Source organism: Eschrichtius robustus, chromosome 20 (assembly GCF_028021215.1).
Source record: "Eschrichtius robustus isolate mEscRob2 chromosome 20, mEscRob2.pri, whole genome shotgun sequence".
Lineage (NCBI taxonomy): Eukaryota > Metazoa > Chordata > Mammalia > Artiodactyla > Eschrichtiidae > Eschrichtius > Eschrichtius robustus.
The window spans coordinates 21,885,365-21,909,299 of record NC_090843.1 but is presented as its reverse complement, the minus strand read 5'-3'; the positions used below and the strand labels follow the sequence as shown (position 1 = coordinate 21,909,299).

Genomic DNA, 23,935 nt, shown 5'->3' with positions numbered 1-23,935 from the left:
GCATCGGAAATAACCTAAACTACCCACAACAGAAGTCAGCTAAAGCCCTGAGGGTTTAACCCTGGGGAGTGTTGTCTAGCTCTGAACAATGACAAGTTTGTGGACTGAATAAATATAAAACTGAATTAGTGTTACGTGAAAAAGCAGATGGCATCACAGCAGGTTCTCTCTGAGCCATTTTGTGAAAAGCATGGCTATATCTTGGCAGAGAGTTAATTCAAAAGGATGGAGATAATTTAGAAGTTCAAGTCCACTGGATCCTTCTTTTCCTTCTCCTCCTCCTCCTCCTTCTTCTCTTTACCTCTCGCTCTCTCTTTAAACATTACTTCAGTTTCAAATAAAATGATAACAATAAAATGAAATGAAATCCTGAGCTTTGCCATCCTCTGATCGTTGGCTCCTCCTTCCGTCTCCAGCAGGTGGCAGAAGTATTCCAAGGATGGTCCCCACGGTCTCCGTTTCCTGTGGATGAGCTGCAGATCCCAACAGCAGGTGGGGCTCCAGCATCAGTCCCGCCAGCTCAAGGAATCCAGATATCAGAACTGCCCTCTCCGAAATCCAGGGCAAGAAGGCAGTTGTCCGGCCACAATGGGGTTAACGGTCCACATTCCAGAGGAAGGGAATAGGAGGCTGGAGGGTCACAGACAAAGGGAGAGGGTTCTGAGGGCCCCCTTCTCACAACATCACCAGCTCTGTTGGGAGAGATAGATCACCCGCAACAATGGCCACAGCTGTTTTCGTCTGCCCTGAAGGAAACTGACTTAGGAAGCAGGTATCAGAGAGGGCCCTTCCTGCAGGGGCTTCTGTCTGCCTTGTAAAACTGTCAGAGCAGCTGCATTCATGTGTCGAGTGATGGATGATGGAAAGGAGGGACAGAAGGCCGCAGATGGACACGGCGACTTACAAGTCGAGGCAGGTGGCAGAGGCTTTGCAGAGGCTCTGCAGGTGGGGTGCACTGATTCATTGCCCACTGAAAATACCAAGGGACCTGGGCCACAGCCCGCTTCCCAGCCTCCTTCAGGGCCAGGAGTGGGTGCGCCTCCTCAAACAATCTGTCTGCAATGAAAGCTTCCGCTGGCCCTCTTTCCTTGTCCTGCATCTCAGGTGTGAACATTCCTCCCCCGGGCCCCTCTTTCTTCTCTGGGGCCAAGGTAGCAATTCCTTTTGGGTTCTCTGTGGCTAGCTGGACCTGGGATGGCTTCGCAGAATGCACCCGTGCTATGCACCAATAAGGTTTTCCATATAGGACTCAAAGCTGGTTTTGAAAAATGTAATGGGCTGGGAGACAAGAAAAAAAAAATATCAGCACTAAAAATGCTGGCTTTCACTTTTGCTAAGAAAAGGGGTTTTGTGCTCTCTACTCCTACCCACAGCCTGGCCCAGGAAATAACTGCCTTTGGCCCATCAGCCTGCCAAGAAGTGCCTGTCACCAAGCACAGGATCCCCGAGGAGCATGAGCTGAGTTTTCCTCCTTGACTCCATTACCAGAGCCTGTTGACTTCTCATCCTGGCCTTGAAGCCAGAATCCCTGCCCCCTCAGCCAAGTGGAAGCCCTAGCTGTGATCCTCCAGTTTTCCCCCTTGCCTTCCAGAGGGATGACAAGAGGGGCTTTCCTGGTCAGGATAATTGATGCTGAGCTGCATGGGGTTGGGACCAATGAGATTTCTTAAAAAGTAGCCTTCTGCCTCTGCCTGGGTCCGTGAGGGCCAAATAGACGCCCCTAGGGCCGTTTTATTTTGGTGGGGTGACAAATGAACTTGGCCTGAGAAATGGGATCGGCTGGGCTAAGACCTGTGGAGAACTCAGAGCTGCTGTTTTCTATGTTAAGTTGGTCCAAAGTTTGTTTCGAGAAAGCCCGAGGGGCCCAGGGAGGTAGAGATTAGGAGCTGGAGCTCATTTTGATATCTGAAAACCGCAGCCGCCTGCACGCGGGAGGCTCTGAGAGCAGGCTTGCCTCACACGCCCCCTCACTGTGGGTCACCTGGGAGAACCAGCAGCAATTTGGGAGATTTCTGAGCTCAAGGAGGAGTCTTTGGGGAGGGCTTGCTCGGAGCACACCCCGTTCCCTCCCCCTGGGCTGAGGGAAGCATGGGACCAGCCCTGCCCCAGCCTGTCCTCATTGGCTGGCATGAGGCAGAGGGGGCTTTAAAAAGGCAAACGAGTCTGGGCTGGGGACCGGAGCCTGTGCTACTGGAAGGCCGGGTGCCCCCCTCCAGCTGGCACCATGCAGCTCTCTCTTGCCCTGTGTCTCGTCTGCCTGCTGGTACACGCAGCCTTCCGCGTGGTGGAGGGCCAGGGGTGGCAGGCCTTCAAGAATGATGCCACGGAAATCATCCCCGAGCTGGGCGAGTACCCCGAGCCTCCACCAGAGCTGAACAACAAGACCATGAACCGGGCAGAAAACGGAGGGAGGCCTCCCCACCACCCCTTTGAGACCAAAGGTATGGGATGGAGGAGAGCCTTTTCAGCCTAAGGGTCCTGGGAGGGTTCTCTTTGGGAGGTTTTGAAGACTGGGGTAGACTGTCAGTCGCTGCCAGCACCAATGGAGGGACCATCTTGCCTGTAGGCAGGGTAAGGATGGCATGCCAGAGTAGCCCTGGAATTCAAGTGCAAGGGCGTGGGGCTGGTAGGGGGCTGGCAGTGAGAGACCAGAGCAGGAAGGAGGCTGAGGTGGTGAGGGACAGCCTCAGGGGCTCGGAAAGGAGATTTCAAAGAATCCCCTCCTGAGAAGAGAGGAGCAGGGTCCAGCTGCTGACACCACTGGGGAGGAAATAAGGCAAGGGGGCCTCACATCATCTATGAGCACCTGCTGGATGCAGATACTACATGGGCTGTGCCTGAACCATACCCTGGGGAGCTCCCAAGTTGAAGGTGAAGAAACGGAGGCTTCAGCGAACTAGTAGCTTGTTAGTGAGTAGAGAGCTGAGATTTGAAGCCAGTTTGATCCAATTACAAGACAGCCCTGGTGGGGGACTGTGTGGGGGGCATCGGAGGCCAAAAGCCAGAGCAAATCCCTGCAAAGCAGTGGGAAAGGACACCAAAGAGGCACCCCTTCAGCTCCCACCACCCATGGTCTACTCAGTGAGCTGGCACTTGAGGGAATGGGAGCTGCAGGCACAGTTTTAGCTTCTGACCTGGGTGGTAACTGGGTCCAGGCCCTGGAGGGGAGACAGCATCCTCTGTGCAGGGCGTGGACACAGGTGGCAGCATCTGTCCTGAATCCCCACCCCAGACCCTGACTTGCCTCCTTCCTGGGAGGGACCCTGACCCTAGCGGAAAGGCAGTGGCCCCAGTGGAGGGCACACCTGGGTTCCTGGTCACGTCTGCACATAGAAGCCTGGGGGGCAGTGTGCACAGCTGGCTCTGCAGCTGGCAGGAATGGCTGGGGGCGGGGGCTTGAATGACACGTCAGAGTGAGGCCCTCTGGCTATGGTCCAGGTGGGAGAGGAGTCCACTGCCCAGGCCCCTGCATCCCATCCTGCCCTGCCTCACAACCAGCTGGGAATGGGGGTCTGCAAAGGGCACCACCCAAGGAGGCCTCTCCCCTGCTCCTGCCCAGGGAAGGTCAACTAAGCTCAAGCAATGGACTGTAGGGGACCCAAGCACAAGACGTCCTCCCTCGGCTCCCATGAGAGCTACAGGCCCGGAGGAAGGCACGTGCTCAAAACAAAGTCGCCCTTTGCAGAGGAAGTGCCTAACCTAGGGGTACTATTCTTGGAAAGCCCCAAAGCCTCCTTCCCTGGGCAAACAGGCCATGCCCACACACCACCCCTGGGGCTTGGGAGCAGAGGTGAGGATGCCAAACCAACCCAGAAACCAGGAGGCCAGCCATGGGAGAGAGGGAACCCCGACATCTCCCCTGCTGTGCCTGTTCTCACGGGGGTGGCGGTGGCGGGGGGGTTGGCCTTCTTTGCCTCCTCTCTGGTTTTGGACTTAGGACTATTTTTCATCCCTTTGTGTCACATTGGAACTGTCCCTATGAGACCCTTGGGGATGGACAAGTGCTCACATGAGGACAAGCTGTTTAAAAAAACTCCCACCCATCTAAGCCCACACTAGGAGACGTGACCAAGGTGTCTTCGGGGACAAAGCCAGGCCTTAGAGCCCAAACTTTCTCTGCCCAGGGAGCAAGCCTGTGCCACCACTGGGTGTCCATCAAATGTCACAGAAGAGATTCGCCCAGCACGGTGCCTGGTATACAGCACGTGCTTAATAAATGTTTGTGGCGGCCAAAGCTGTAGGTTTTCAGTCAGAGCTCGGTCTCCCTCTGGTAGGGAAGTAACCATAGTAAAAATAGTAAAAAGCAGCCCTTTGTCCCCCAGCCAGCATCCCTCGGTGCTCGGGCACACCGCTTCCACCCCTGTGGGAGCTGAGAAGCTCTGGGACCCCAGAGGAGCAGAGTCAGGAGACCGGCTCTGCCTATCCGGAAAGAGCTTTTCCCTCTCTGGACCTCAGTGTCCACAGTGATAATGAGGGGGTTGGACATGCTGCCATTGTCTCCTTTCAAGTCTAATGACTTCAGTCTCCTCTCCACCTCCCCTTCCATCCTTCTTCTCAGTAGCTGCCCTGATTTATTATCTTCAATTAACCCCTACTCCTTTTTCCATCCCCCGACCCCCAGTCTCCCCTCCCAACCGGCTGGAAAAGGAATTTGGGAGAAGCCAGAGCCATTCAGAGAATGTGGCTAATACCTACCCTACTGAGGCCAGGGGCCCTGTGGCACAGATGTGACTTAAGTCTGGCAAAGAGGGCCCCCTTGGAGAGGAATAATAATAACATAATAACAGTCAACACTTCCAGCTCTTAGTATGTTCCAGGCAGTGTCCCCTGCATTATAGATGTAATGGATTAGCTCACTGAATCTTCAAGACAACCCATTTTACAGATAGGAAGCACAGAGAGGTTAAGTAACTAGTCCAAGGTCACACAGTCATGGAGCTGATATTTGAACTGAAGCAATCACTTGGCTCCAAAGTTTTAGGGGGAGAGGGTGGATCGGAGATCTTTCCCCCCAACTCCAGAGTACCTGGGCCCTTCCCATAACAGATCCCCAGAGGCAAAAGCGTCTGGGGAGAGGCAGGTTTGGAAGAGGCGGAGTGGTTTGGAGGGAGGCGGGACGGATGGTCGCCCTCACGCGCGCTTCTCTCCGCAGACGCCTCCGAGTACAGCTGCCGCGAGCTGCACTTCACCCGCTACGTGACGGACGGGCCGTGCCGCAGCGCCAAGCCGGTCACCGAGCTGGTGTGCTCGGGCCAGTGCGGCCCGGCGCGCCTGCTGCCCAACGCCATCGGCCGCGGCAAGTGGTGGCGCCCGAGCGGGCCCGACTTCCGCTGCATCCCCGACCGCTACCGCGCGCAGCGGGTGCAGCTGCTGTGTCCGGGCGGCGCGGCACCGCGCGCGCGCAAGGTGCGCCTGGTGGCCTCGTGCAAATGCAAGCGCCTCACCCGCTTCCACAACCAGTCCGAGCTCAAGGACTTCGGGCCGGAGGCCGCCCGGCCACAGAAGGGCCGGAAGCCGCGGCCCCGCGCCGGGGGCGCCAAAGCCAACCGGGCCGAGCTGGAGAACGCCTATTAGAGCCCAACCGCCGCGCCGCGCCCCCAGCGGGCGCCCCCGACCCAGGCGCCCCAGGTTTCCGCCCCTTGCGCGCGCGGTTTGATCGTTTGTGTTTCACTTTAAATACCTGCAACCCAGGGCCGGGGGCTGAAACCTTCCCGGCTGCAGGCCCCGGGGATCCGGGTGTCAGCAAAGCCCCCCAACGCCCCGCCTGCCGAGGGGGTCCCCAGGGGCAGGGGAGGGAGCTGAGAGTCACAGACACTGAGCCACGCAACCCCGCCCTCCGGGGCCGCCTACCTTTGCTGGTCCCACTTCAGAGGAGGCAGAAAAGGAAGCATTTCACTGCCCTGGAGTTTTAAGGGAGCCGTGGAGAAAAGTCCAGGGACTGGTTAAGAAAGTTCGATAAGATTCCCCTTCCCCCCACCTCTCTGCCTGGCAAGTTGTGCCCAGAACACATGACTGGGGTCCGTAAACAGGGTGTCTAGTCCTGGCTCTGCCACTAACGTGCCGGGTGACCTCGGATTATTACACTCTTCTCTTTCTGGACCTCGATTTCCTCTTTGTAAAATGGAAGTGGGGGTGGGATTAACATCTGGAGGAATTAACATCTGGAGGAATCTACTGTCATATGATTCCAAGGACTCGGGTGCCCTTTGAATGGACAGAGGAGAGAGCGTTTGGATTGAATCACTGACGTGGTCGCTTCCAGAATTCGGAGTTGTAATCCTCTGATCTGACAGCCAAAGATGAGAAACAAGCAGGAAAAAAGAAGAGAGTCTATTTATGGCTGACAAACTCGTGGAAGAAGCTGTGGTGTGTCCCAGCCTGGCCTCCCAGATGATTGGCTACCTCCACCCCTCCATCTCAAAGGACGCAGAAACAACACCATCAACTGGGGTAGAGGAGAAGGTCCCAAGGGTGGTGGGAGGCACAGAAATCACCCCCTATTCCCAAAGAGCAACAACCCCCCCGCCACCATGGCCATATTTTAACATCACCCTCTGCAGAGAAGCTCAAGGTCCCAGCACCCTGGGCTTCCGGGCCCAAGAGAACAGGCACCACCCATTCAAAGGCCAACGGGTCCCTTCCAAGGCACTTCCTCCTGCCTACCACTCACGGACACATTTCTGTCTGGAAAAGAGCTTCTTACTGTTGTTATGTGTGATGGCATAGCTTACATTAAAACAATATTATTGGGGAAAAAATTACAAGTGCTGTATATATGCTGAGAAGCTGCAAAGCTTAATGCTGCCATCCAAAGATCTTTTGGAAAATCATTTCCAGACACCACTTACTTTCTGTGCAGTTTTTAATTGCTAAAAAAAAAAAATTTTTTTTTTAAACAGAAGCACATGCCATGTGAAAGCCTGCCCAGCTGGTCGTTTCTGCAATCTTTTCATGTGGAATTTGTCCACAAGAATGAAAGTAGCAGTTTAAAAAAAAAGTTAAGTTACATATTTATTTTCTCACTTAAGTTATTTATGCAAAAGTTTTTCTTGTAGAGAATGACAACGTTAATATTGCTTTATGAAATATCAATCTGTTCTTTCAGAATCCAGAAGCATTGTTAATAAAGACAATGAATTGTTAAGGAAAGGATGTGGTCTTGTTTTGTCAACCACACGTGGTCATTTCTGTCAACGTTAACATCCTTCTCTTGGCCACTAGAGCTTAAACCTGGGAGGCACCTTTGATTGTGTTATGGTGGCCCTTGTGGCAATTATGTCCTTCCTTTGAAAGGTCATGTTCATCCCTTCCTTTCCAAACCGAGACCTCATCCCTTCACCTCGGCCATTGTATTAACCTCAGCCTGGTCTCCCTTTAGCAGCCTGTCGTTCACACTGGCTTCCCAAATCACTGTTCTCATCATGTCCTACCCCTGCTCAAAAATCCCTCAAGAGCTCCTCCTTGTCCAGGATCAAGTTCAGGCTTCTCACTCTGCCATGGAAGTCGGCTTGATTCCCACCCCCCATTCTCCCAAGCTCCCTTAATTACCCCCAAGTGGCCGCAGACTGTCCTGATCCTTGCCCGCCCGGCTTACCGCCCTTGCTTACCACCCCCAACAACTCCCGCTCTTTCTCTGGGGTGCATGTTCTTTGTCACCTCTACCGTGAACCTTCCAGAGATAATCCAATCCCCGATGATCCCTCTCTCCTCAGACGTCCAGCCCCTTTGTCCGTGCCACTCCTTTGGTTTCTGATTCTGTGTCTTCCATTGGACATTCACTCACGGGCCACCTGTTTCACCTGGCCGAGCTGTGCTTAGTACTGGGATAGACACAAAGCCAAGTACATGTTAGGACCAGCTCACAGGAGCTCAGTCAAGCTTTTTCCCAAATGTGAATTTTATGCCTCCCCAATGAACATGTAAACCCTTCACAAGCAGGGACAATGTCTTGTACTTCTCTCAGAACTCTTGCCTCACCTAATAGTTCTGGATGCTAGCTGAGAATCAAGAAATATTCTTCCATTGCCATAAGGAGGGATGATCAATTGCAAACCTTTGAATTAAGTCCAGCCCATCTTGGGGTAACCCCACCCTCAAAGTAAGCTGAGGTCCTCCCCCTAACTTTTCCCTTTAACTCCCAATGAGCCCTCCTAAATTCATTATCATCATCAAGTCTTTGATAGGTGCCAGTGGGTGTTGCCGCTTCCAGGCCCCAAGGAGACCTCAGTGAGACCCTACAGGGAATCCATGCATCGTCAGGAGTGTCCCAGGCCCAGAACATGAGAGCAGGTAGGAAATGGATACATCGTCCAGCCCCCAGGGGCAGTGTGGCACAGGTGGGTGGGACACGGGCTCTGGAGCCGGGTTTGTGTTTGAATCTGAGCCGTGGGCTCAGTTCCCCGCCCTGACACTCACTCGAGCTGCTCAGAGCCTGGTTGGTGGGCACGTGGGCAAATAATCAGGTCACATTGTTCTGTACAAAGTGTTACGAGGACCAGGGACGGCAGTAATTTACTCTCTGGTGGGTGGGGATGAGGGATAAAGCTTAGGGAGGGTTTCACGGAGGTGGGTGCTGCTTAGAGGTTCGCCAGGTGGAGAAGGGAGCAGGGACATTCTAGGTAGAGGGCACGGCCCAAGCCAAGGCGCTGAGGCTGAAGGTTCGTGGGCAGAGGAGACTCAATTCCTTAACACGTACTGAGTCCTCGTCAGGTGTAAGGCAGCGTGGGGGAACCGGGGATTCAAACCAATGCCCCAACCCCGAGATACACCTAGGGTTCTGCTTCTGGGACCCGGAGATCCAGGAGGGATGAGCCCAGGCTACACTCCCATTACCACGAGGGGAAAAAAACCCAAATCTAAATTGTAGGTCGGGCTAGGAGTTGTTTATGGAAAGTTATATTCTACCTACATGGGGTCTCTGAGCCTGGCGCCGATCAGAAACGGAACAGACAGCAGGCTCAGCTGGGAGGGGCAGCGTTCTGCTGCAGGAGCATATGTTCTGGGGGTGCAGCCAGACGTGCGGCTTGTATTAATAGTCTGAGAGTCAGACAGACAGAGGGACAGAAGGAAATAGGTCTCTCTGTCTCTCTGTCTCTGTCTCTCTCTCTCACACACACACACACACACACACACACTCCAAGGGGCTCCACCTAGATTGCAAGTACAAACCAGACCACCTTTGCCCAAGGAGGCAGAGCGAAAGAAACTCAAAGAAGCCAAACGGCAACCAAACGTCCCCATTTTCCTTGAAGCAGGCAGGACTTGGGCAGTTGGGGAGGGTGGAAAGCCTGCAAAAGCTACCTGCGTGTGAGCCGAGCTCAGAAACACAGCAGCTGGAGGCTGGTGCCATAGCCCACACCCCTCGTACCTGATCCCAGACGCAGGCCTGCCCTAATTCCTGATCATTGATTCTAACTCTGGGTCCTGCAGTCATTCCTGCCCTCCCCTCCCCCGCCCGTTCCTGGAGTGCATCCTCTGTCTTCTCCTTTGTCCAAGGGCAGGCAGAGGCTCAGATCTGGCAGCTTTGACCAATAGCTGAAGTTCCTTTCGTGGCCAGAGGGGCAGGAGGCAGGGGGACTGTCGCTCTTAATTAATGCAACCACGCACCTGGTTTGTCCAGGACACCTATTGGCGCAGCGTAATTATTAACAACTCCCACTTTTACTCTCAAAAATGTCCTGGTTTGGGCAATAAACTATATGGTTCCCTTGCTGTTAAAAGATGCAACTGTCTTTGGACTGGCTGGGGCCCAGTTACCCATTTGCAAATGCTGGTCCTCTGCCTGGGATGCTCTTTGCGGGCAGGGACTCTTGTCTGGTGCTGCTCCCCAGGGCACCCCCAGTACCCAGCGTGCAGGAGGCGACTTATATGCATTGTGGTCGCATAGTTGTTGTTCAGTTTATTTAGGATTTCTTCCCTCGTGAGATCAGGTGGATGGAATAGACTGGGATGTATGGACGATGGTGGGAGCGGGGAGGGGAAGATCTGACTTCTGTGCAAAGAAGCTGTTTGCCCGGATTGTTTTACGTTAGGTTTCTGAGGATAAGACACAGCTTCTACCCTCAAGCAGTTTATAATCTTGCTGAGGGTCAAGTGGAAAATGAGGGCACTAGGTACAACTGTGGAGTATGTGACCATTTGTCACCAGAGTGATAGAGTCAGGGGAGGGTGGGAGCTTGAGGAAACAAGGCAGGAGTGGGGTCCACCTGAGCTTTGAAGGCTGCCAGGACTCAGAGGGGCAGAGAGGAGAGGCAATAGAAAGAAAGGGAGCAAAGGGGGCCCACATCGGGTGGGGTGGGGTGATGCCAGCATGGGACCTGGCTCTCTCTATGATTATTACAGAAGGAAGCAGAAGCCAGGAAGGAGAGAAGGGTGGGGTGGGGGTAGATACTGTCAATCACGGCAGGAGAGAGGGGGCATCAACTGGCAAGGAGGGAAGGGCTGAGTCCCTGTAAGTGTGGCATTGACTCCCGTGAGGAAGACAAGGGGCTGGGTCGCAGGTGCCGAAGGGTGCCCCAAACGATGTTCCGTTCTCCACCAGCCTGGCAGGGCTGCTTTGGAGACTAAGTCCTGTCTTTCTTACGACCTCCCTCGGCCCTAGTTCCCAATTTCCCTCCAATCACCTGGGCTGTCTGAGCTTGGGTCCTGCCCACCAAGAAGGCCAGAGCTGGCAGTGGGCAGCTGCAGGTAGGAGATGGGTACCCATGAAGGAGAGTGGGAAAGGCAGATGGACAAAGAGGAGCCCAGACCACAAACCTCACTTGCTTGACAACTTCCTGAGGTCTGATCTTGCCGGCAGTTTGAAGGCGGAGGCAGGAGATGAAGTAGGAGAAAGGAGAAGACGGACATGGAAAGGAGAAGAGGAATAATCATTCATTCATTGCACTGAAATTGACCGAGAGCCGGCTGCATGCCGGGCACCGCCCTAGGCTCCAGGCATGTGGTTGCCATCACGGAGCCTCTCGAAGCTCACGGTCTAGTGCTGGCAGGGGGATGGATGTTAGACAACAAGGAAATGCATAGTATAATGCCCAGGAGTGAAAAGTCCTGTAAGGAAAAATAAAGCAGGTGAGCAGACAGAGAGCCATGGAGGTGGCCAGGCCAGGCCTCTCTGAGGAGGTGTTATTTGAGATGAAACCTAAATGCAGGGAGGGCATGAGCCACACAAGGACAGGGGATGCGTGTGCCTGGAGGGGAACGGCAAGTGCAAAGCCCCTGAAGGTATGGAGGGGGTGGAGAAGCGACACCACTAATTGCCTTGGGTGGCTTTCAGGCGTCTCTGTGCCAAGGCTGCTAACCCCTGATCTGGAAGCCAGTGTGGTAATTATAATTATAGTGGGGAGAGGCACGCGCGAGCATGTGTGTGTGTGTGTGTGTGTGTTTGTGTGTGTGTGTAAAAGAGAGTCTCTCTTTGTATGTTCTTCTGTCTCTGTATGTTAAAGACCAAATGGTCCCCAGAAAAGAATAATTTGCATATTATTAATTATGTAGCTACACATGCCTTTATTCTTTTTTTTGAATTTTATTTTATTATACATCAGGTTCTTATTAATTATCTATTTTATACATATTAGTGTATACATGTCAATCCCAATCTCCCAATTCAACCCACCACCACCGCCCCCCAGCCCTTTCCCCCCTTGGACTCCATACGTTTGTTCTCTGCACTTGTGTCTCTATTTCTGCCTTGCAAACCGGTTCATCTGTACCATTTTTCTAGATTCCTCATATAACGCATGCCTTTATACTTAAAGCACATGATAAGTTTGCTTAAATAAGGTCATGGGCATCGGGCAGGTGTCTTCTTTCTAGGACACACATATGTTATGAGATTCATATATAATAGCAGAAAAGTCTGCAGTTTTCCTTTAGTGGATGCCCACAAAATCCAGCCTGGGATGGAAGCAAGGATTAGCTCGGCTTGGGAAAATGCAAACATGGATGTGTTGATTGTTTTTTCCTGCCGTGACTCTAGCCTGGACATATACATATATGTAGAAGTATACATGTTTATTCTGAGACCCTGGATCAAGGGTTGGAGATCTGAAGGGTAAGCAGGAGTCTAGAAATGAATTCCTCCTGGAAAGATTCATTCTTACTTCTCGGAACTGGATAAGAACGTTCCCATCAAGGAGCACACTCACGTGACAGCATCCACTGCAAACCCCCTCCTAGAAGACTGGCTTTCAGTCTGCTCTTTGGTTTTTGCACATGTGGTCACACGTGGGTGCATGTGTGCATGTGTGCACACACACCATCTTTACTCTGAACATATAATGTCAAACGTTCCCAGGTATTCTACAAGCCTCCTGTTTCTGCCCCTTCGTTAGCAGGTGTCCAAGAACAGTACTGGCATCTGGGGACTGAGAACGATGCTGAGATCCAGAAGTCACATCAGATCACAATCGTGGCCAGTTATGGACAAGACAGAGCCCCTTGTCTTCCAGGGACACCAGACAAGAGGCCAGGATTGCACCACAGCTCTGCCCAGAGGACAAAAGCCACCCAAGAAGGTGGGGTGTTTTCTGTATGTGTTGCCCTCAGGAGCCCCCCAAGATCTGCCTCCTCCATCCAGGAGAAGCTGTGTGGAGACAAAGAGGCCAGCTTGGGGTCCCTTCTCTCAATCTCCCTCCTTCCATCTTCTACACCACTACCAGAGGGACCTTTCTCTGTTTTTTAAAAAACAAAGTTCAAATTAAAAAAAAAAAAAACAACTTTGCTCCATTATTTCTTTTATATATAAAAACAAATAGAACATTATAGACAAAGTTCTCTGTATTTTTCCCCTTCCCCATGCCTTTCTCTCACTCTCCAGAAGCAACAATCCATGTTTCTGTGCTTTTCTACATATATTATTTGTAACCATATACAAATGTGTGGTTTTAAATTTTACATGCATTTTATCATACTATACATGTTCTGAAACTCACCTTTTTTTTTTTTTTTTTTTTTTACTCAAAATTATGTTTTTAAGATCTAGCCGTGTTGGATCATTTTTAACTACTGAACTCTATTACATTTTGTCACTATGTCACTATTTGCTTATCTACATTTTCCTATGGATAAGCAAATAGTGGACATTTATTTTGCTTCCAGAGTTTTCACAAGCAATGCTATAAGGAAGTTGCCTGCATTGTTTTCCTATATAACAGAGTTTGTTCAAGACAGAAAGTGAGTGTTCTAACATAAAAATTTAATCATGTTGCTTCCTTGCTCAAAATTCCTCCATGGCTCCCTATTACCTAAAGGATAAACTCTAAACTCCTTAGCCTCTGGTTTCTGCCTAGCTCTCCAGCCACACATTAGACCACTGGCCTCCTTAACACTTTATTCCCTGCAATATTATATTTCTTTCAATTTCCAAAAAGTCCAGATAGTTTTAAACCTCTGTGCTTTCACACATGCTGTTAAGTCTGCCTAGGACACCCTCCTTCCACTTCTCTGACCTGGAAAGTTTTCTTCACCTTCAAGTCTCAAATGCTGCCTCCTCTGTGGGGGCAGACCACCGTGCCATCATGTACATACTGCATCACAGGGCATCACATGGGCTGAACTTGGCTACCTCCCCTACCAATTGTGAGCCTAGGGAGGGCAGAGTCCCAGCCTTTGCACATTTGTAACCCCAGTGCCTTTGCACAGGCTTGGTCAGAGTCAGTGTTTAATACTTGTTTATTGAATTAATGAATGTTTGGACAGTAGGGCGTGATTTGAGCAGCAATGAAAACTCCAGCTTCCTTCTAGCTCAGCAGCAGGCAAGAGCTCTGGGACTATCTTTCCAAATGCATTTCTTTCATTCAAGTCCTTCTATAGCTTTGCAGTGTTGTTGGGGGCAGTGGGGCCCCTCCCAAGAAAACCAAGTCCGTGGTTGTTTACCCAGGACATTATCACGCGTGCAAATTACAGATACCTCTATCACTTGGCCAACAATTTGGTGTTGTGGTGTGAGGTTATTTCTATGTCTGAAGAAAACAGCTCAGCTCTGACTAAAGAAATAAATGATATCATTTTTCGTTCAGGCAACCAGATTCCTTGGTACAAAAGACTCCCTGGGGAGAAGCGCCGGGACAGCGTGGCTCCTCTGAGGCTATTTACATCTGTCAGCTTCTCTAATCTCTGGCCTTCCTTCCTTTGCCTGTTTCCTTCCCTTCACACAGAGGTCGGCGTTGAGCCCCATCCTTGCAAGGAGGGTACTGGAGCCACCGTTCTCACGTATGCTCTGGGGGTGGGTGCGGGTGAGGTTTTAGCCTAGTGGCATTTGGGTTCCCCACCCCCCTTCTCTTTTTTCTTAGAAACCAGCCTCAATTTAAGATAATGACTCTCTTTGCTGGCTGGTGATCGCTATTTGTAGGCACTTATTTTTCCCTGGTCAATTTGGCTAAGAGAAGTTGGATCTAAAAGGGAGCATTTTCTAAAAATGTTGCTGGACAGTTTGTAGGGCACCAAGGGCGTCTTCCGGATCACCTTTACCATGAGGGCCTGGGTGCCCTTGTCTTAAAAGGAGAGTTGGAGATGGAAACAGACTCCCGAGTCTTTTATGACCAACGGGGTCAGGCTGGCTCTTTAAAATGTCACTGAAACCTGGGGTAACAAAGGCCCTGAGAAGTCATTCGGTCTGGACTTGGCGGAAATATTCCAGTTCCTGCACAGCCAGTCCCCAGCTCCTCTCCAGCCCTGTCTGCTGTCGGTGTCCCTCACCCCTAACCGCTCCTGGCTCCCCCCTCCACCCACGCTGCTCTCTGAGTTCCTCGAAAGTACCGGTTTGTAACTTATGGCAATGCTGTTCCCTCCGCCCGGAATGCTCTTCCTGAATTCTCTGCCCTCCAATCTCAGCTCAAGTGTCACCTCCTCCAAGGCCTTCCCTGACCTCCCCATCTGAAACAGGACTCTACCGTTCTCTTTCCCAACACTTGTCGCAAGTTGTCATTTTGCATTAGTGTCACGTCGTGTCTGCTTCTGCTGCCCAGTCGTCAGTTCTATTAGGCAGGGGCTGAGCTGGCCTCCTCTCCACCCTATGCCCTGTGCTGAGACCCAGGAGCCTGGCACACAGCAGGGCTCAGGAAATGTTTGTAAATGAATGAACTGGCAAGGAGCAAGGGGGCCACCAGCCCACGCCCTCTACTATTGATGTTAATAGGACCATTGCAGGTGTCATTTAAATACTGGATCACAAACACAGTCGAGCTGTGGTCAGCTCACACAGCCCTCCTCCTGGATTGGGAATAAGAGACTCCAGATCTGGAAAAATGTTTTGAGCTTTTCTATTTCTCATCCTTTGTTTCTTTAGCACAAGAAGCTTTCCTTCCCTTAATCACTGTTTTGCCCTGTCACCCCCCACCCCGCCCCTCCCCAGCACTCACACCTTCATCAGAGACTTCATTTTGCTAACAATACCGTTTGTAGAATCCATTTCATGTTCTCCTGGTCCTGTCGTGCTGTCTGGGGAGACCCAGGCGCACCTCTGAAGTCAGGGTGGGGCTCATCCACTCCGCAGCTTCTGCTTGGCTGGCCAGCTGGGTGCCTCCAGCCCCTCGGGGGCTGCAGCCAGACACCTGGGATTCCCGATGACTCCCCTGTCCCCTCATTCCCTACATCCAACCCACTGACCACCCTGTATGTGATTTCTACCTTCTTCTATCTGCCTAATGTCCCTTGAACCCATTCATTTCTCTCCAGTGCCACCTGCTGGTTCAGCCATCCTCTCCCCTGTCCCTGCCTCCAAGGTTCTCCGGGCCTCTGGACTTACCTCCTCCAAGCCAGTCTTCCCAAAGGAGTGGAATCTGATCCTGCCCTTCCTCTGCTTAGCACTGTGGCCTCAGGATGGTGAGCCCTCACCTCGACCGGGCCCTGGGCCAGACCTGATCAGACCTCCCAGTTCCAGCTCCTTCTCTTCCCAGTGCCTGGCAAACTCCCAGGTGCCTCGCTGGGCATCTCTCACTTCCCCCAAGACCCACGCTCTCTCACACCTCCAGGCTTTATGCAGCTGGTCCCTCACTTAAAAGCCTTTCCTGCATCACCTGCTACTCTTGTCTCAGCTCACATCACTTCTCCCACTGAGCTTTCCGGCCTGGGCTAGGACCCTCCCCTGTACTCTCGTGACAGATCATACCTTCCCTTCTTTTGCTCTTGGCATGGTGCCGTTTCATCACCAATTTACAGTCTATTTTCTCTGTTAGACTGGAAGTTTCATGAGGACAGAGGCTGGCTGTCCTGCTCAGGGCTGCAGAGAAGACCCTGATTTGAAAATTCTGTAACATGGATGTGCAGGAGCAGCCAAACTTGAAGGATATAACTTGACCTAACTTTGCCTCAGGAGCCCAGCCAGGAGGATCTGATCTCCCAGGACTGGAGTTTGGAGACCTGTGGAAAAGGAGGAGCCCCAGGCATCCTGTGGTCTGATCTTGTCTTCAAGCAGGCATAACTGCGTTCCAGAAGGACAAACCATGGGACAGCCCTCTGAGACTTCTAGACGGAAGTCTGGACACACCTCCCCCTCCTCCTGGCAGGTGGCCTGAAAGAGGGCACAGCTCTCCTAACATTTGAGTGTGAGAGTGCCTGCTCCTTCTCCAGCCCTGGATATTAAGAGGTCTACCAGATGCACCGTGTGTGTGGCGGGGGGGGGAGGCGGGGTGGGGGGGATGCTTATGGAGTGTTGTTTTTTTTTTTTTTCCTCTTAAAAAGGGACTCATGATAAAAACTGTATTGGGCTTCCCTGGTGGCGCAGTGGTTGAGAATCTGCCTGCCGATGCAGGGGACACGGGTTCGAGCCCTGGTCTGGGAAGATCCCACATGTCGCGGAGCAACTGGGCCCGTGAGCCACACAGCCAAAAATAAATAAATTTGAAACTGTATTGATCAGGATCCAGCCAGGCAAGCAGCGTATATGGGAATAAGGGATTTATTATAGGCCTTAGACTTTACCCCACAGTGGGAGGAGCTGGGGAAGTGACGTCCTGAAAGGGGATTTGGACCATCAGAGAAAGTATCACTCACCAGTCTTGCCACGGGTGACAAGTTTGAGCTTGCAAGGAAATTTGAGAAACCAAGCACGTCCAGCTGCCCAAGGGGGTCCGTGAAGGGAGCTTGCGGAAACGTCTGTAGGAGCCGGTGCTCCGCAAGGCCAGCAGGCAGGAAAGGGAGCAGAGGATACGAGGACAAGCTGGGGCAGGCAGGACACCGCTGCCCCTGTCCCTCATGGTGTCTGACAGTCACGGTGCTGAGAGTCAGCGCGGCTTCACTTTACTTTTCCAAATCTCGCGGAAGTTCCTCTTTTGACCAACTCTACCCCAGACCCATGTGGAGAAAAGGATTCTGGGAAGTGTCATTCCCAGACTAACCGAGTTGGCATAATACGAAACCAGCACGAGGACCTGCCCCTCATCTCCCTAGCCTCCCTCTCCTCCACCTCCTCCCGGGCCCTGGCCCCTATTTACACTTCCCCACTGTGCCCCGCCCATGCTCTGCCCTTTATCTGCAATGCCCTTGCTCCGTTCTTTACCCGGTCAACTCTACTTGACTTCAGGATCTGAAGTTCCCTGAGAAGTCTTTCCTCTCTGAGAGCCCTGCTCCCCTTGGGGCTCCCAGAGGACTTGGTACAAACCTACTTTGCAGCTGCCGTCGCCTGCCATGTCTTCCTCATCCCCAGGTCACGGAGTATCTAAGGAACAAGGAGCCTGCAGTGCCAGACAGTGCCCAGCACGGGGTGGGGGGCTCCGGGGGGGGAGCCAGGCTCCCCAGCACGGAAGCCACTCAACCACTGGTTTGGTTTGCTGTGCTTCAAAGTGACCCGGGGAGCTTGTTCAAAATTCAGGTTCCCAGTATTCACCTCCTTGAGTTCTGGCTGGGTAGCTCTGGAGCTGGGCCCAGGACCCTGCATTTTGTAGCAAACACGTTGAGCGATTCTGATGCAGGCAGACCCACCATGTGAGGTTGACTTCTGACTGGGCTGAGCTTTTTTTATTTTTTAAACAGTTTAAGTCTGATTCTTTTATAGAGGAAAGTTCTGCCTCTTTTAACAGAAAAACAAATGACTTTTACATAGTTTATTAACAATACTTACTGTCAAAATATTTCTAAGTCCCGGGTTTCCCTGGTGGTGCAGTGGTTGAGAATCCGCCTGCCAATGCAGGGGACACGGGTTCGAGCCCTGGTCTGGGAAGATCCCACGTGCCGCGGAGCAACTGGGCCCGTGAGCCACAACTACTGAGCCTGCGCGTCTGGAGCCTATGCTCCGCAACAAGAGAGGCCGCGATAGTGAGAGGCCCGCGCACCGCGATGAAGAGTGGCCCCTGCTCGCCGCAACTAGAGAAAGCCCTCGCACAGAAACGAAGACCCAACACAGCCAAAAATAAATAAATAAATAAATAAATAAATTTTAAAAAGAAAAGATGACTACTATCTTAAAAAATATATATATTTCTAAGTCCCTATAGGTCATATTCTGCTTTCATTCAAATCCCTGAAGTCCAGACTATGGAATTTAAAAGTTCCCACAGGGCTTCCCTGGTGGCGCAGTGGTTAAGAATCTGCCTGCCAATGCAGGGAACACGGGTTCGAGCCCTGGTCTGGGAAGATCCCACATGCCTCAGAGCAACTAAGCCCGCACGCCACAGCTACTGAGCCTGCACTATAGAGCCCGCGAGCCGCAACTACTGAAGCCCACGTGCCACAACTACTGAAGCCCACACGCCTAGAGCCCGTGCTCCGCAACAAGAGAAGCCACTGCAATGAGAAGCCCACGCACTGCAACGAAGAGTAGCCCCCGCTCGCCACAACCAGAGAAAGCCCGCGCACAGCAACGAAGACCCAACGCAGCCAAAAATAAATAAATTAAATTAATTAATTAAATAAATAAAAATAAAAGTTCCCACATTTCCTAAAAGGTTTGGGGCAGGGGCGCCAAGGAGAAGGCAATGGGGACAAGTGTAGAGTATAGGTGTGGAGCCCTGCCAGGGGCCCACCCTGGGCACAGAGGCCCAGCAATGCCTTGGACCCAAGAAAATCTCCTTGCCTTCTTGGGAACCCATGCTGAGACACCCGGAGAAGGCAGTCTTTAAGGATTGGCCGTTGTCCTCTGACCCACCCGTTATCCACTCTGTCCTGTCCTGTTCAAGCCCCAAATCCTGGCCCTCTCAATCCAGTCCCTTACTCCCTGACCTCTTCCTGAATTCTTCTCACTGCTCCAGACTTTTCACTTTGTCTCCCAGTTGGTATGTCACACTCACCCCTCAGAACTGACAATTCAGAGAATGCCATCTCAAAGACTGGAAAAACCTGATTTCCCATCGATTTTTGAGGCTGCTAGTATATTACAAAATACAGCTATGCCAAAAGGGGGTTATAAAGATTGCCAGCTATTTTAATGTTTACACTGAAAGGATTAATACTCTTATCAGACAATAATATGGTGAAACATTGTCATGAAACTCACCAGAAAAGTACAAATTCATAAGGCATCACAGGTGGTACTGACTGTCCAAGGATGGGAGACAAGATCAAGGCCAAGTGACAAATGTCCTCTTTTGGTCTTGTCACAGTTGCTCTCTGGGACTAAGCATGCAACTTCATTTGAAAATAATAGCAGAAGTCTAAGTTTGAGACCCACTGAGAATATTAGACCCGCAACAATGGCTCTCCAGACAACCTCCATGCTCACACCCAGTTAAAAAAAAAAAAAACCCAAGGCAATTCAAAATGCTTCTCTAGAACTGGCCTTTGCCCTACCTCCTCAGGCTGAGTATGGCACCCATCCTCAGATCTGATGCCTTTTTGCTTGGAGTACCTCCTCCACCAGGCCCAGCCCCTGGGTCATGCCTTTGGCTGTGCAAGCAAGCATTTGAAACAACTAATGATTTATAATCTTTTTATTATTGTAGATATGATGGATGGGGTTCTCTGGCCTTGTCAGCCTCTTTCCCCTCTCTGTCCTCATCGCTACTGGAGAGGGAGTCTTTTAACATGATAAGTCATTAGAGTGATACCTTGAGAATCCACCGTAACCAGAGAGGCTGATTATTTTGAGGGTCCTCCACTCAGAGGATGCAAGGCAGGTGGTTGTGTCCACCCTGGACATCGAACATCTTTGCCCAGATGGATTTTTCTCTATTTAGGATTATTTATTTTTCCAGAAAAGGGACATTTCTGTGGCTCCTGACATATATTGCCTGATTGCTTTCCAGTCGATAGGTACCAGTTTACAATCTCATGACCCAAACAGGTGGAGAAAAGGTCCCCTTTCTGGCACATATTAATATGCAATAAATAAATGTTTAATAGCAAGCGGAACGGAAAACCCCCCAGGTGGTGGGGCAGTGGTGCTGTTGCTGGAGAGAGAACATCCGGATCTGTAACCCCTGGGGCCGCTTCAAATACATTTGCACAGGATTTAAGGGTCATTAGTAGATGTTGCTAAACTAAATCGATAAATGGATATGGCACCCTCTCTGCAGGTCTTGGAGCAGGGGCAGATGGGGTGTAATTCTCAGAAGTCCCACAAGGCCTTGACATTGCAGTGTGATCCTCGTGGCAGGGATTAATTCAGGGCCCTGGCAACAGAAGTCTTCTGTGGGAGTCCACTGATGACTCCCTCCAGATTCAAATTCCTGGGGGACAAGTGTGATTGCTCTAGCTGGGGCAGCAGTGCCCCTGACAGTCACATCAGGATTGCATGGAATGGGAGAGAGGTAACTGCTCAAATTAAAATAGGATGAAAGCAAAAGCAATAGCTTGCCACTAGCCAAGCTACTAAAACATTGGAGGTTGCCATGTGCTAGGATGGGTTGGCAAAGTATGGTCCCAGGCCAGATCTGAGCCTTTGCCTCTTTTTTGTTTTGCTTTTTTTTTTTTTAACAGCCTGCGAGCTAAGACTGGTTTTTCCAGATGAACATTTGGAATCGATTTGATGAATTCCAATTCAGTGAAACGTTATCCCAAAAAAATCCATTCTTCTCATCAGTAAACCTGTATTACAAAAAACTTTTCCTGAATATTATGATTATATTTAAAATTTTGTCAGTAAAAATTGGTGGAAATTTGTTTACTCTCTTGTTACAAAAGTGCGTACATAACATTCTTGATTTTGCTTCTTGGCGCACAAAGCCCAAAATATTTACTCTGACTCAATCAATGATCACTCTGACTCTTTACAGGAAAAGTTTACTGCTCCTTGCTCTAGGCAGTTCTTCTCAAATTCTGGTGATCATAGAATCACCTGGAGAGTTGGTGAAATAGGTTCCTGGACCCCAGCCCCAGAGATTCTGATTCAGTGGGTCAGGATTGGGGCCAAGATTTTCTAACAAACTCCCAGGTAAGGCTGACGCTGCTGGTCCAGAAACGACACTTTAAGCAATGAGGCTCCAACAGGCACACCTTGGGAAGGAGGCAAAAATGCAATCCTGAAAATGAAGTTCTAGAAAGTACCACCACAATTCTAGACCTTCACTTCAGATGTGTTCTTGTGACTCATTTTGAACTAAGGATAGCATTTTCTTGTGTGCATCTGAAAGATGTACTTAAAAGTATTTTTTGAAAGCATCTATAAACCCATACAAGTATGGCCACTTGATTTTTTAAATGTTTTAATTGTAGTAAAATACCTATAACATAAACTTTACCATCTTAACCATTTTTAAATGTACAGTTCTATGGCATTAAGTACATTCACATTGTTGTGCAACCATAATCACCATCCATCTCCAGAACCCTTTTCATCTTGCAAAACTGAAACTCTATACCCATTAAACAGTAACTTCCCATTTCCCGCCTCCCCTGAGCCCCTAGTATCCATCTTTCTACTTTCTGTCTCTATGAATTTGACTACTCTAGGTACCTCATATAAGTGGAATCGTACAGTATTTGTTCTTCCGTGACTAGTTTATCTCACTTAACGTAATATCCTTAAGGTTCATTCATGTTGTAGCATGTGTGAGAATTTCCTTCCTTCTTAAGGCTGAATAATGTTCCATCGTATTCCACATTTTGTTTATCCATTCATCTGTTATTCATTTTGTTCATCCATTTTTTTTTTTGTTTTGCCCACTCTGTGTTGCCTTTTTACTCTGATTGTGTCCTTTGATTCACTTAAATTTTTAACTTTGATGTAGTCCAATTTATCTATTTTTCTTTGTTGTCTGTACTTTTGGTGTCATATCCAAAAAAAAAAAAAAAAAATCATTGCCAAATCCAATGTAATGAAGCTTTTCCCCTGTGTTTTCTTCTAAGAGTTTTATAGTTGTAATTCTTACGTTTAAGTCTTTGATCTGAGTTAATTTTTGTATATTGTGTAATGTAAGGGTCCAACTTCATTCTTTTGCATATGAATATTCAACTTTCCCAATACCATTTGTTGAAAAGATTGTTCCTCACCACTGAATGGTCCTGGCTCCCTTGTTAAAAATCATTTGACCATATATACATAAGAATTTATTTCTGGGCTCTCTATTATATTCCATCAGTCTAGATGTCTAGGCTATATGTCTTTATGACACTCTTGGATTACTGTAGCTTTGTAGTAACTTTTGAAATCCGGAAGTGTGAGACCTCCAACTTTGTTCTTCTTTTTCAAAATTATTTTAGCTATTCAGGGTCCACTGAGATTCCGTATGAATTTTAGGATGGATATTTCCATTGCTGAAAAAAGAGCCATAGGAATTTTGATAGAGATTGCATTCAGTCTGTAGATTGCTTTCAGTAGTATTGACATCTTAATAATACTAAGCTTTGCCATCTATGAACATGAGATCTTTTTTTATTTATTGGTGTCTTCCTTAATTTCTTTCAGGAACGTTTTGTAGTTTTCAGTGTACAAGTCTTTCACCTCCTTGGTTAAGTTTATTCCTAAGTATTTTATTCTTTTCAATGCTATTGCATTAACTGATTGAGAAGGGTGTCAAGACCATTTAATGGGGGAAAAATAGTCTTTTCAACAAACCGTGCTGGGACAGCTAGATAGCCACATGCAAAAGAATAAATTTGGACCTGCACCCCATACCATATGCAAAAATTAACCTAAAAAATGGATCAAAGACCTAAACGTAAGAGCTAAAAGTATAAAATTCTTAGAAGAAAACATGGGTGTATATCTCCGTGACCTTGGATTAAATAATAGTTTCTTAGATATGACACCAAAAGCACAAGCAACAAAATTTAAAAATAGATAAACTGTACTTCACCAAAATTAAAAGCTTCTGTGCATCAAAGAATACAATCAAGAAAGTGAAGAGACAAACCACAAAAAATATTTGCAAGTCATATATTTGATAAGGGTTAGTGTCAAGAATATATAAGAAACTCTTAAAATTCAACAATAAAAAGACAAATAACCCAATTTAAAAATGAGCAAAGGGTTTGAATAGACATTTTTTCCGAAGATACACGAATGGTCGATAAGCACATGAAACGATAATCAACATCATTAGACATTAAGGGAATATAAATCAAAACCACAATGATATACCATTTCACACATACTAGGATGACTATAATCCAAAAAAGTGGACAATAATAAATGTCGTCAAGGATGCGGAGAAATTAGAACTCTCATACATCGCTGGTTGGAATGTAAAAGGGTGTGTGCAGCCACTGTGGAAAGCAGTCGGGCAGCTCCTCAAAAAGTTAAACATTGCGCTACCATAGGACCCATCAATTTCACTCCTAAGTATACACCCGAGAGAATTAAAAACATATGTTCATACAAACACTTGTGCACAAATATTCGTGGCCTCATTATACTTAATAGCCAAAAAGTAGAAACAACCCAGTGTCTATTAATCGATAAATGGATGTACAAATATGGTATATCCCTACAATGGAAAATTACTCGGCCATAAAATGAAGTACTGATACATCCCACAATGTGGATGAAACTTGAAAACATTATACTATGTGAAAGAAGCCAGACTCCAAAGGCCACATATTGTATGATTCCGTTTATGTGAAAGGT

The 23,935-nt window shown here is 49.3% G+C and overlaps 1 protein-coding gene across 1 annotated transcript; it reads left to right on the top strand.

Moving 5' to 3' along the window:
* Positions 1–2,224: 2,224 nt before the first annotated feature.
* Positions 2,225–5,574, top strand: SOST (sclerostin). Its single transcript, XM_068529778.1, has 2 exons — positions 2,225–2,441; positions 5,153–5,574. Exons 1-2 carry the CDS (start codon positions 2,225–2,227, stop codon positions 5,572–5,574), a joined length of 639 nt encoding a protein of 212 aa, XP_068385879.1.
* The last annotated feature ends 18,361 nt before the right edge of the window (positions 5,575–23,935 follow it).

What these genes read in the sequence shown, in the direction of transcription:
- SOST (XM_068529778.1), top strand. Translation starts at nt 2,225, where the DNA reads ATGCAGCTCTCTCTTGCCCTGTGTCTCGTCTGCCTGCTGGTACACGCA. An exon ending in CCACCCCTTTGAGACCAAAG is followed by an intron (nt 2,442 to 5,152) that starts GTATGGGATGGA and finishes TTCTCTCCGCAG; the next exon opens with ACGCCTCCGAGTACAGCTGC.